We start from the raw sequence: 13129 nt of genomic DNA, 5'->3' as shown, positions 1-13129 counted from the left end.
TAGTGGGTGAGTTAGTTTGTTTATGGAACATATTTGAATTTTAATTTCTATGTTCTTCTTTTTGAGGGGTAAACACTTGTTTATGCAGGCAGTGAGGCATAGGCTCCATTCAGACTAACACTGGATAGAGGCTGCCACTTCTTGCTTTCAGAGCAGTTTCACAGCTTGGCCTCTGACTCCTGCCAGAAAGAGCCAGCTGCAGCAAAAGGATGTTCCATATGAACCACAGGGAATTCCTTGAATGTAAGCTTTGTGGAATGGACATGGTTCAGGATAGTAGTGTCTGTCTGGTCCATTGTAAGAAGATCAAATGCCACATTTGTGTGGGGGTATTACCTAACCATCTCAATTTTCTACCACCCTCTTCTATTGCCTTCAGTCTTTCCCAGCATCAGGGTCTTTTCCAGTAAGTCAGCTCCTTGAGTCAGGTGGCCAAAGTATTGGAGCTTCAGCTTCAGCAACAGTCCTTTCAATGAATATTCAGGGTTGATTTCCTTTAGGATTGACTGGTTTGATCTCCTTGCTGTCCAGGGGATTCTCAAAAGTCTTCTCCAACACCACAGTTCAAAAGCAACAATTCTTTGGCACTCAGCTTTTTTATGGTCCAACTCTCACATCCATACATGACTACTGGAAAAACCATTGCTTTGATTATATGGACCTTTGTCAGCAAAGTGATGTCTCTGCTTTTGAATATGTTGTTTAGGTTGTCATAGCTTTTCTTCCAAGGAGCAAGCATCTTTTAATTTCATGGGTACAGTCACTGTCCATAGTGAGTTTGGAGCCCAAGAAAATAAAATCTGCCACTGTTTACATTTTTTCCCATCTATTTTCCATGAAGTGATGGGACCAGATGCCATGATCTTAGATTTTTGAATGTTGAATTTTAAGCCAGCTTTTTTACTCTTCTTTTTGACTTTCATCAAAAGGCTCTTTAGTTCCTCTTCATCTTCTGCCATTAGGGTGCTGTCATCTGCATAGCTGAGGTTATTGGTATGTATCCCAGCGATCTTGATTCCAACTTGTGCTTCATCCAGCCTGGCATTTCTCATGATGTACTCTGCATATAAGTTAAATAAGCAGGGTGACAATATACAGCCTTGACACACTCCTTTCTAGTTCATTGTTCCATGTCTGGTTCTGACTGTTGCTTCTTGACCTGCATACAGATTTTTCTGGTACAACATCAAATATACCAACTTTCACATTATTGGAGTCCCAGAAGGACAAAAGAAAAGGGATCTGAGCAACTATTTGAAGAGATAATACCTCAAAACTTTCCTAACATCGGGAAGGAAAGAATAACCCAAATCCAGGAAGCACAGAGAGGCCCTGGCAGGATAAACCCAAGGAGAAGGATGCTGAGACACATCGTGATCATACTGACAAAAATTAAACAGAGAAAATACGGAAAGCAACAAATATTATGCTAGGGCATTCCCATAAGATTATCAGCAGATTTTTTTCAGTCAGAATGCAGTAACATGATATATCTTAAATGATGAAAGGGAAAAACCTTCAACCAAGAATACAGCAAGGCTCTTGTTCAGATTCAATGCAGAAATCAAAAGCTTTACAGACAAGCAAAAGCTAAGAGAATTCAGCACTACCAAACCAGCTTTACAACAAATGCTAAGGGAACTTCTCTAGGCAGGGGAGAAAAAAAAAAAAGGTCACAAGTAGAAACAAAATTACAAATGGGATAGCTCACCAATAAAGGCAAACATAAAATAAATGTAGGAAATTATCCATACACAAACATAATCACAAAACCAGCAATCATGAAAAGAGGAGATTGCAAATGCAGAATATTGGATGTGCATTTGAAATTAAGAGACCAGCAACTTAAAACAAGCTTGTCTATATATGACTGCTATATCAAAACCTCATGGTAAACACAACCCAAAAAGCTACAATAGATGCACAAACACAAAAGAAAAATAGGAATGTAAACACAACACTAAAGTTAGTCATCAAATCACAAGAGAAGAGATCAAAAGAGGAAGAGAAGAAAAGCTACAAAAGCAAACCCAAAACAATGAACAAAATGGCAATAGAACATACATATCAATAATTACTTTAAACAAAAACAGATCAAATGCTCCAAACAAAAGACATAGATTGGCTGAATGAATACAAAAACAAAACCCATCTATATGTTGTCTACAAGAGACCCACTTCAGATCTAGGGACACAGACAGACTAAAAATGTGGGGATGGAAAAAGGTATTCCATGCAAATGGAAATCAAAAGAAAGCTGTAGTCACAATACTCATATCTAACAAAATCGACTTTAAAATAAAGACTGTTACAACAGATAAGGTAGGACAGTATGTAATGATCAAGGGGTCAATCCAAGAAGAAGATGTAACAATTGTAAATATTTATGAACCCAACATTGGAGCACCTTAATTCATAAGGCAAATATTAACAGCCATAAAAGGAAAAATCAACAGTTATACAATAGTAGGGGACTTTAACACCCCACTTTCTTCAATGGACAGATCTTCCAAACAGAAAATCAATAAGGAAACATGGGCCTTAAATAATACATTAGACAAATGGATTTAATTGAAATTTGTAGAGCAAAAAGTAGCAGAATACACATTCTTTTCAAGTGCGCATTGAATATTCTCCAGAATTGACCACATGAGGGGTCACAAAGTGAGGCTTAATAAGTTTTTAAAAATTGAAATTATGTCAAGCATCTTTTCCAACCACAATGCTGAGACTAGAAATCAACTACAAGAAAAAAACTTTAGGAAACACAAACACATGGAGGCTAAACAATATGCTACTAAGTAACCAATTGCTAAATAACCAATATACTAAATACCAATAACCAATACTAAAATAACCACTGAAGAAATTTTAAAAAAAAACCTAGAGATAAACTAAAATGAAAGCATAATGATCCAAAACCTATGGGATGCAGCAGAAACAGTTATGAGAGGGAAGTTGATAGCAATACAGTCTTACCTCAGGTAACAAGAAAAATCTCAAACAACCTAACCTTACCACTAAAGCAACTACACTGTGGGTGAGCATGTAAATTGGTGCAACCACTATGGAGAACAGTATGGAGGTTCCTTAAAAAACTAAAAATAGAGCTACCATTTCATCCCACAGTCCCACTTCTGGGCATATATATGGAGAAAATCATAATTCAAAAAGATACATGCCCCCAATGTTCATTGCAACGCTGCTTACAATAGCCAGGACATGGAAGCTACTTAAATCCAATCGACAGAGGAATGGATAATGAAGATATGGTACATATATACAATGGAATATTATTCAGATATTAAAATCATGAAGCAATGCCATTTGCAGCAACATGGATATACCTAGAGATTATCATACCAAGTTTGAAGTAAGTCAGATGGAGAAAGATAAATATCATATGATTTTGCTTGGATGTGGAATCTAAAACATGATATAAAGGAACATATTTACAGAACAGAAATAGACTCAGAGACTTAGAAAACAAACTTATGGTTACCATAGGGAAAAGATGTAGGGGAGGGATAAATTAGGATTAACACATTTACACCAGTATGTTTAAAATGATAATCAACAAGGGCTTACTGTATATAGCACAGGGAACTCTCCTCAGTATTCTGTAATATCTTAAATGGAAAAGAATTTGGAAAATAATAGATATATGAATATGTGTAACTGAATCATTTTGCTGTAATAGTTTCATTTTCAAACTAACACAGCATTGTAAGTCAATTATTGTTGTTGTTCTTCAGTTGCTAAGTCATGTCTGACTCTCTGCGACACCACATACTGCAGCACACCAGGCTTCCCTGTCCTTCACCATCTCCTGGAGTTTGCTCAAACTCATGTCTGTGAGTTGGTGATGCCAACTATACTCCAATATAAAATAAAATTTTTTTATAAATTATGGTTGAAGATTGTGTCTTTTGTAAAATAAACAAAAGAAAACAAAAACACAGAAATGAAAATGCAGACTGTGAGAGAATAAATCCTAACAGAAAAGGACTCTGCTTGTCTCTCTAACATTTCCTGTTACGAATTCATCCCCCAGGGTATTTATGGATGTGATTCATTGAAGATACATTGAGAATGTGGGAAGTAAGTTGCGTTTTATACCTCTGCCTGGGTTTTTTTTTTTTTTTTTTGCTTTGAAAATTGGAAGTGACAGCGGAACATAATGGTTAAGAGGATATAGTCAGCAATCATCCTACCCAGGCTCCATCACACACTAACCCTTGGACACATTACTTAAACTTCTCTATTTCTCAGTTTCTTCATCCCCCAGATGGGAATAATTACAGTACCTGCTTCTACAAATTCTTGTAAACATTAATTAATTTAGTAAATCTTAACCTAATGCTGGACACAAAATCAGCCCTCAATTGAATATTGTTCAGTTAAAGTATTAATGGTAGTAGTATAATTACTCTATTGACAGATGTCAAAGGGTAATAACTGACTTGCATGCAAATCTGTTTTTCCATTAGGCCTTTTGCACTTTAGCCATTTCATTTTCAATCATCTGGCTTCCTACTGTGTGTTTCTGAGGACAGTGTCAGGGTCTTTTCATCCATGAGCTCCCTACTTCTTTGTTCACATCTTATATTGGTAAAATATCAAAAGGTAGATGCATGTGTTGTACCTTTCTTTTTCTTTTTTGTCTTTATGCACTCTGGCTCCTTTCTCCTCTGATGGTTTCTTCCTTTCTAGGCCAGTATCAAGAAGTATTGAGCCATGGACAATGGCTTTTCTGTCACTGTAGGTATCCTTGCTGACATGGACAGAGTGGAGTGTAGAGCGAGGAGCATCTTCACCTCTTCTCCAGACAAAGTTCAGATCTCAAGCCAAGCTGACCTTCCCTCTAGTGCAGCAGCTTCTGTTCTTCAACATCACTCTACCTGTTGCTTCCATAGACCCAAAGGATGTGGAGAACCTTCTCAGATAAGACCAGGACCTAACCTAGTGTTGGGCAATGCACATGAGCTCAGACAGACCTGAGTTTAAATCCCTTCTGTGTAGCTTTCTGTCCAACTGGGTGACATCTGGCCACTAGGAGCCTGGCTCTCTTCATCTCCAAAATTGAGAGCATGCCTGTCTTAGTGTCTCTTTGTGATAATGGTGCATGATATTACCTGTGAAAGTACTTTTAAACTTTAATATACAAAGAAAGGATAATTGCTACAATAATAACCTTTCTCATGCTATACCACCACTCTCCATAAAGAAAAGCATAGTTGTTCTTTGCTTAATACAATTATAGACCAGGAATTAATGAGGCTTTAATCTGAACTTTTTAGATTTATACAAACAGGGATCTGCTATTGTCAGCTCAAACTCATCATCATATTCTCTGCAGTTGTTGTCTCATAAAGTTGACTGAAAAGTTAATATAGGGCTTTCCTGGTGGTCCAGTGGTTAAGAATCCACCTGCTGGTGCAGGGGACACAGATTGGATCCCTAGTCCAGGAAGATCCCACATGCTGAGGGGCAGCTAAGCACTCGCACCTCAACTACTGAAGCCCACATAATCTAGGGCCCATGTGCCACAACTACTGAAGCCCACAGCTAGAGCCATATTCCACAGCAAGAGAAGCCACTGCAATGAGAAGTCCTCACTCACCACAACTAGAGAAAGCCTGTGTGCAGCAGTGAAGACCCAGTACGACCAAAAATAAATAGATGAAATAAATGAATAATGATAATAAAGTAATTTTTTAAAATTAGTGTAATTGAAACACTTGGTGACAAAAAATAAGAAAGCATCAAAAACTGAAACCAACATCAAAAAGACACAAGAGACAGCTTCCAGGGGCCTCCATTGGCAATACATACAACAATTTGAGCATCACAATGAGTAAAGGCAGTAACAGACTATAACACTTTGAATTTTTAAAAAAGAATCCATAATTGCATACTGATAAAATGAGTATCTTTTTAAAATGTAAAAAGATGTGATGGGACATGAAAAACATTTTCCTTACAAAATACTTCCAACCAACATATATAAAAATGATAGAAAATTATCAACAGGTATAATAAAAATAGATTCAGATACAAATCATAAATGGATAGAAGCCAAATCAGTGAGTAAAATGTTGGGAAAGAAAACATTTGTGCCATCTGAAGGCACCTCTGCACAAATCACTTATTAACTATAGAGGAAGGATGGTCCTGCTCAAACTGAAAAAATCTAACAGACACCCCCTTGATCAAGTGACCAAACTTAACATCACCAGTAGTGGGACAGCCCAATATCATGTGCTACCTCATATGATGCACTTAGAAGGACACATTATGTGTGTACTGTTCCTACCAAAAATACTTATCCTAAATATACTTATGAGTCAATAACCAAGCAAATCAAATCCAGGAGTATTTAGCAAAACAACTGACCTGGGCTCTTCTGAATTGTCAACATCATGGTAAACAAAACAGGAATCGGCTAGGGAACTCTTCTAAACTAAAGAGACATGACAACTAAGTGCAATGAGTAAACTTTGATTGGATCTTAGATCCCCAAAAAAAAAAAATAAGAAATAGAAGGCATTATTGGAACATTTGTGGGATTTTAAATATTAGATAATAGGACCATAAAAGTGGCACAGTGGTAAAGAATCTGCCTACCAATGCAGGAGATGTGGGTTGGATCCCTGGGTCAGGAAGATCTTCTGGAGTAGGAAATGGCAACCTGCTTCAATATTCTTGCCAGAAAAGTCCCATGGAGGAAGGAGCCTGGAGGGCTACAGTCCATGGTGGTCACAAAGAGTCAGACACATCTGAGTGACTGAGCATGCACACGATGTCGTAGTTAACTGTGTGATAATTGTATTTCGTTTAGAAACCTGGCCTCCTTGTTAGAAATGCATACTCAAGATTGAGAGAATTATCCCACTGTCTCTAACATTACTCTCAAATGGTTTACTAAAAATTGTGTATGTATATGTATAGCATATATAATAGTCTTTCTTGAAATATAGTATTCACTGTACTATTCTGCAACTTTTTTGTGGACTTCAAATTTTTCAAAATTGGCTAAAAATTGTTAAGGCAAATCCCTAATTACTTTAATATTCAGCCATGTTCTTCCCTATGCCAGATTAAGAATGATTTGGATCCTGTTAGTCAGCCAGGCCTTTCTGGTATCCTTTCTGCTGTCTTTCTCAAGTAAACTCACCTTGACCCAATTCTCAGAAAAAATGAAATGTCAACTGAAATAAAAAATGCACAACGTGAGAGCTGTGAGTTTCATTTTTTTTTATGGACTTACTGAGGACTATAGCCCAGGAGACAGCCTCTCAGATAGCTCTGAGGAAATGCTCCAAAGAGGTAGGGAAGAGGCCAGGATATGTGTGATTTTGGCTAAGGAATATGTGTCATCCAGCATACATTTTGATAGAAGGTTGCTGCTAGTCATGAGGAACAGATACCACAGTTAGTGATTTTAGTGCTTTTCCAAGTATTGGAAAATGCAAGAGCCTGGCTTCGTAAAAAACCTTCTCCTAAATATGCCTAACTATCTAATGACCTGTTTTGCCTGTTTTCCCAGGGCACAAAGTGCCTCATCCTGGTCTGCACCTTGAGCTCCTTTCAGGATATAATGTAGGTCAGGGAATCCATCCTTGTAGAGCCAGATGGTGAGTAACACTCCTTCTGTTTACAGAAAAATATATCTCACTTATATTAAAGCCAGCGCAAGAGGTCTGTATCAACTACTTCCACATCCAGCACTGGCCATTGAATCTTCCGTATGAGTAGCAGGACATCTTCTACCTCAATCTCAGAGACTCCAAGGTACTTTGGGAAGATTAACATTTGCCTTGTCAATCCTGGGCTTTAATTATAGCCAGATGACCCACAGTAAGGGTACAATGCCTGTATCATTTTATTTCTGAGTGCAAAACTAATTGTATTGATGAGTTGTGGCCATCTGTTCAGCTTCATTGATTGTACCATCAGATAGCCAAGATCTAAAGAATGAATGTCAATGAATTGACTATAAAGCACCTGTGTAGATCATCATCTCATAATAATGATCTGTTACACTCACACATGAAATAAAGTTCACATTCTCTCTGAAAATGTCAAGTAGGTCCCAGATATAAGAGTCTTTTAACCAATATATATAGACTCTTTTTAGTAACTGTGTTATATCAGTTTAAGAACTTGGAGAATTTTTTTTTAATTATAAGTTTTCAGACTGTAAATTACTTTAAAAATTTATCTATTATTTAGTGCTCACTACGAAGCAAGCACTTTCTTTACATTGATTATCTCCTCTAAAAAAGTAATAATTTTTTTTCCAAAAGTGGAAACATTTTAAGAGGTTAGTCATTTGTCGAAGGTTATGTAGCTAATAACTGGCAGAGCTGAGTTTTGTCTACCTTATTCAAAATCTTTTTGTCTTAAACATTTCTCTATAATAATAGCAAAGTCATATGTATGTGAAAATATAATTTATAAGGATTCTTGTGCTTATCAACACAAACACACATGCCAAATTTTAAATAAAGTTAGCAGATGCCAGGGTTCCCTTCTTTGTAGCTTTTAAGAAAACTACAGCTATTTCTTTGAGAAGGTTAGATATTGTTCCTGAACTGAAAGAGAAATGTTGATGATCACATTAAGTTTGGAGAGTACAATGCATACTAAGAGCAGCTAGAATTCTACTGTAAAAATCTATTAACAATATAATATTTATTCCATCTAAATTCCCTGGACTCACAGTTTCAATCATTTGTAGTGGTCTCTCAGTACCATCAAAAGAGGCATAAAAAAGATTTTTGCTGTTTGTGTCTCTGTATATTCAACTTTTTCCCTGTTATTAGGTGTCAGAAATAGTGCCATGCCTTTGGGCATAATTCACTTAGAGAAGGCATGCAGGAATTCAGGGATTTGCCCAAAGGTGAGTTTTGATGATTTCTGCCCACTTTTTGCCTTGCTTGAGAAAGAAGAGTATAACAGGGCTGCTATCCATGGGACTGAGCTCTGTGTTATTTCTGTGTGTTATTTCGATTCAGGACCCTGTAGAGCAGCTCGCTGTTGGTTGTTAAAGGAAATACAATGATAGGTCACAAAAGTAAGTCCAGTCATTTCAAGGCTGATTTCTAAAGACCTTTTCTAGCAGTGTATAGGAAACAAGTGCTGAGTTACAGAAGGAACAGTCAAGTTCTCCAGGTAAAATGAGAGAGGAGGAAAGTGAGGTGAGCAGAGTTTCCCCAGAATTCATTACCAAACATAGGTGTGGTCTCCAGATCTTTGGTGGTGTCTCTATTTTTATATTTAGTATAAATTCATGATTTACTTTTCTATTTAGTAAAAACCAAATAATAATAATAAATTTGATCTTCTTTGACTTCCAGGAAATTTCACTCTTCTTTTCTAGTCTTTCAAAAAATTTCTTGTCTTCTTCACCTGCCCCACTTTCTCTGGTTGTTTTCTAGATGTTCTCTAGATGTGATTTGTTGTTCTTTAGTTGCTCAGTCATGTCTGGCTCTTTGCAATTCCATGGACTGCAGCATGCCAGGCTTCCTTGTCCTTCACTATCTCTTGGAGTTTGCTCAAACTCATGTCCATTGAGTCAGTGATGCCATCCAAACATCTCCACCTGCCTTTCAGCCTTTCCCAGCATTAAGGTCTTTTCCAATGAGTCAGCTCTGCACATCAGGTGGCTAAAGTATTGGAGCTTCAGCTTCAGCATCAGTCCTTCCAGTGAATATTCAGGACTGATTTCCATTAAGATTGACTGTTTGATCTCCTTGCTGTCTAAGGGACTCTCAAGAGTCTTCTCCAGTACCACAGTTCGAAAGCATCAATTCTTCAGTGCTTCTTCATGATCCAAATCTCACATCTGTACGTGACTATTGGATAAACCATAGGTTTGACTATACGGACCTTTGTTGGTAAAGTGATGTCTCTGCTTTTTAATACACTGTCTAGGTTTGCCATAGCTTTTCTTCCAAGAAGCAAGTGTCTTTTAATTTTGTGGCTGCAGTCACCATCCACAGCTATTTTGGAGCCCAAGAAAATGAAATCTGTCACTATTTCCATTTTTTTCCCCATCTTTTTGCCATGCAGTGATGGGGCCGGATGCCATGATCTTAGCTAGATGTCATGATCTTAGCTAGATATGATTAGATGTTTTCCATATTAGGCTTTGACCCAGTTCCCATCTCTTAAAAATCTCTCTCGATAATCTTATCTACTTCTAAGGCTTCAGCAATGGGAAAAAAACTTTTAAGAATGTGTTTGAAGTAGGAAAAAAAGGAATAGATGATATATTATCTGTCTGATGAGTACTTCTTAACTTTTTTGTGCCATAGACACTATTAGTAGCCTGCTGAAGCCAATGGACTCCTTTCATGAATAATGTTTTAAATGCATAAATTGAAATACATAGGATTCCAAAGAAAACCAGTAACATTAAAATAAAGTTATCCAAAATACTTTTTTAATGTGGTATAGTAATGTGTATTCTATACTACTTATTCAAGAGATAATAAGATCTGATGATGCCCATAATTTCAAAGTAGTGATAAATATTAATACTTGGAGATATCAGTGGTAGTAATTGTACCATGGTATGAAAATTTTTAATGATAACAGAGTCACAGTTTCTTTTAATATTCCTGTCATTTTTTGCCTATGTCTGTAACTGAGGGGAATGTTAAATTTCAGTTAGAGATGAAGGAAAATAAAGATCAAGCTCACAGGTCACCCTAAATTCTATTCATGCATCCAAGATTAAGAATATCTGTTCTAAAGATTTCTAAAAGAAATTGGGAATCTGTATGGTATGCCTACCAGAAACCATGTGTGTGGTATGAAGAAAGGGGAGGTGCAGAACCACTTAGAACTCTACATTTACTCTATATCAGTTGCTGTGTATGTTTGGTTTATCAGGGCTTCTTGACTCTTTTCTTTGTCTTTCTCAGCATGACTTTTATATTGAAGTAAAATTGAAACTACTTGGTTCTATTTGTTAAATGATGTTCTATTTTTATTTTGTTTATTGGGATTCTTTTTTTGTTTGATTTTAAAATATATTCCTTAGTTGTAGGGGGGACCGACACTGCTGATTAACTGGGATCGTTTCTTCATGCTATGTCTAGCTACTGTTAATATAGATAATTGGACTTTAAGTGTGGATAGAATTAAAATATCCAGCTTCAACATCTTGCCTTCAAAGGCTTTGATGTGGATAAAAATATCCCATCTCCACCTTTTTGACCCTCTCTCACTTTGGCTTCCCAAACACTGCATTCTCCTGGACCTTTCTTGTCTTCCTGACTCTTCTGGTCACTTCTGAATCTTCTCATCTGTTTCACATGCTACTAACCAGAAAAATGTAGACATTCCTCCCACATTAGGTCATGAGCTAGTTTTCTCTTCTTTTTCACCTTGATAATCTCTCTTAATCATGTTCCTTGTCAGTTTCAATGGACCTTTTACTGATTGTCATCTTCTTTCAATGGTATACAGGTGTGCTGTCAGAGTTAGACCCCTAAAATGTACGTGGTCGCTCTCAAAAGCATCACAGTTAAGTCCAAGCTTCTCTTCTTGCTTCACAACCACTACAGTGTGGTCCCTACAGACGTTGCCAAAGCCCCTGCCACAACTCTTCCACCTCACACTCCCCTTGGCCACCCGACTCTCAAGTATCCAAATACACCATGTTTTAAAAGTTCCTTCTTCTTCCTAAAATATCTTTCTCTTCCAGCTCACCTATAAAAATAATTCTATCTTTGCAGACTCAATTCCCACTTTCTTCAGTTCCAGATGCTCCTAACTTAATTACTTTTTCCTTTCTGCTCATGCTCCAGTGGAACTTTAGATGGTGCATTATCCATCTAATTAATCCTTACCCTTGTTTTGCCATTTCTTAAAGTCTACTTCCTATTTAAGTCATTACGTATGAGACAAGCTCTTTCACTGGGTTATAAATTCCAGAGAACTAGAGAGTTTCGTTGTAGTCCTTTTTGTGTTGTGTACAGTGAGTAATCTGCTTGTTCTGTGCTCCTAACGGCTCCAAAAATTTTTAATTCAGTTGTGGGTAGCAGTTGGGTGATAGGACCCTAAATTTGTGGATGTCTGTAAGACATATACCCAAACCTTATTTGAGCTTGATATTCATCAAATACATTGACATTTTACTATGAGTATTGTTTTTGTTTCTAAAACTGGCTAAATGGAACAAGTCTTATTAAGAGACACAGTTAACAGTTTTATTGAGAAGTTCTGGATTCTACATTGGAAGCTGAAATTCATTCTATAAGTATTTCTTGAGCCCTAATTATGTATACAGCTCTAGGGATACCTAGCTTTGAATAAAAAAGATCTTTGTTCTGGGAGGGCTTACAGATAACTTCATAAGAGTTTGGAGCTTCCCATCAAGAGTTGCAGGAGAATTTGCATTTCTTAAACTGGAAAAAAAAATGTTCATCCCTTTATTAAAATGTTATGTGTCACCTGGGGTAACTCAGAAGTGAAAAGCACACAGCACCGAGGGAAGCCATAGTGTACGTGTTGTCAATGAATGAGGACGTATTGGTATAAAAAGAGAAGGCACGTTTATTCGGATGTTACTGGTTGTAGTTTATTTGTTGTTGTTTAGTCTCTGGAAGCCCATTCTGCAGTGATTATAGTGCTTAGCTGCTCAGTTGTGGGTGACTCTTTGTGATCCCATGGACTGTAGCCCACCAGTCTCCTCTGTCTATGGAATTTTCCAAGCAAGAACACTGTAGTGGGTTGCTGTTTCCTTCTCCTGGGACTCTTCCCCACCCAGGGATCGAACTCAATCTTCTGCATCGGCAAGCAGATTCTTTACCACTGAGCCACCAGGGAAGCCCCTGCAGTTTATTTAGGGCTTGCTTATTGCTATTATTTTATACATTCCCTATCTCCAACTTTAATAAATCCCTGCAACAGGCAAGTTTTAAAATTTCCTTCTTAGTGTCATTTTATGTCTTAGGCTGCAAAGCATTAACAGAGGTTCTAAGCAATAGTAATAGCACTTACTATTTTCATTTTCTAGTAGTAATAAGCCTAACAATGTTGTTGTTTCTGAACTAGTTCTGTTATATGTTTAACATTATACTAGAAACTAGAGATATGCAAAATTAATTTATTG

General features: G+C 37.1%; 1 protein-coding gene across 5 annotated transcripts in view; it reads left to right on the top strand.

Annotated features, from left to right (window-relative positions):
• PLD5 (phospholipase D family member 5) overlaps window positions 1-13129 on the top strand; it is a 380018-nt gene that overhangs the window by 212067 nt on the left and 154822 nt on the right. Inside the window, exon 1 of one of the 5 annotated variants that reach the window (XM_043486042.1) lies at window positions 7688-7794. The exons of the other annotated variants lie outside the window; for them this stretch is intronic. Within the exon in view, the coding sequence (XP_043341977.1) occupies window positions 7751-7794 (44 nt within the window). The 5' untranslated portion in view covers window positions 7688-7750. Of the gene's footprint in view, window positions 1-7687; window positions 7795-13129 lie in introns of those variants that run through there. 5 annotated transcript variants of the gene reach the window in all.

The sequence above is a fragment of the Cervus canadensis genome, chromosome 13, assembly GCF_019320065.1.
Source record: "Cervus canadensis isolate Bull #8, Minnesota chromosome 13, ASM1932006v1, whole genome shotgun sequence".
In the NCBI taxonomy this organism is placed as follows: domain Eukaryota; kingdom Metazoa; phylum Chordata; class Mammalia; order Artiodactyla; family Cervidae; genus Cervus; species Cervus canadensis.
The sequence above is the reverse complement of the archived record's forward strand: the minus strand, read 5'-3'. Positions and strand labels throughout refer to the sequence as shown.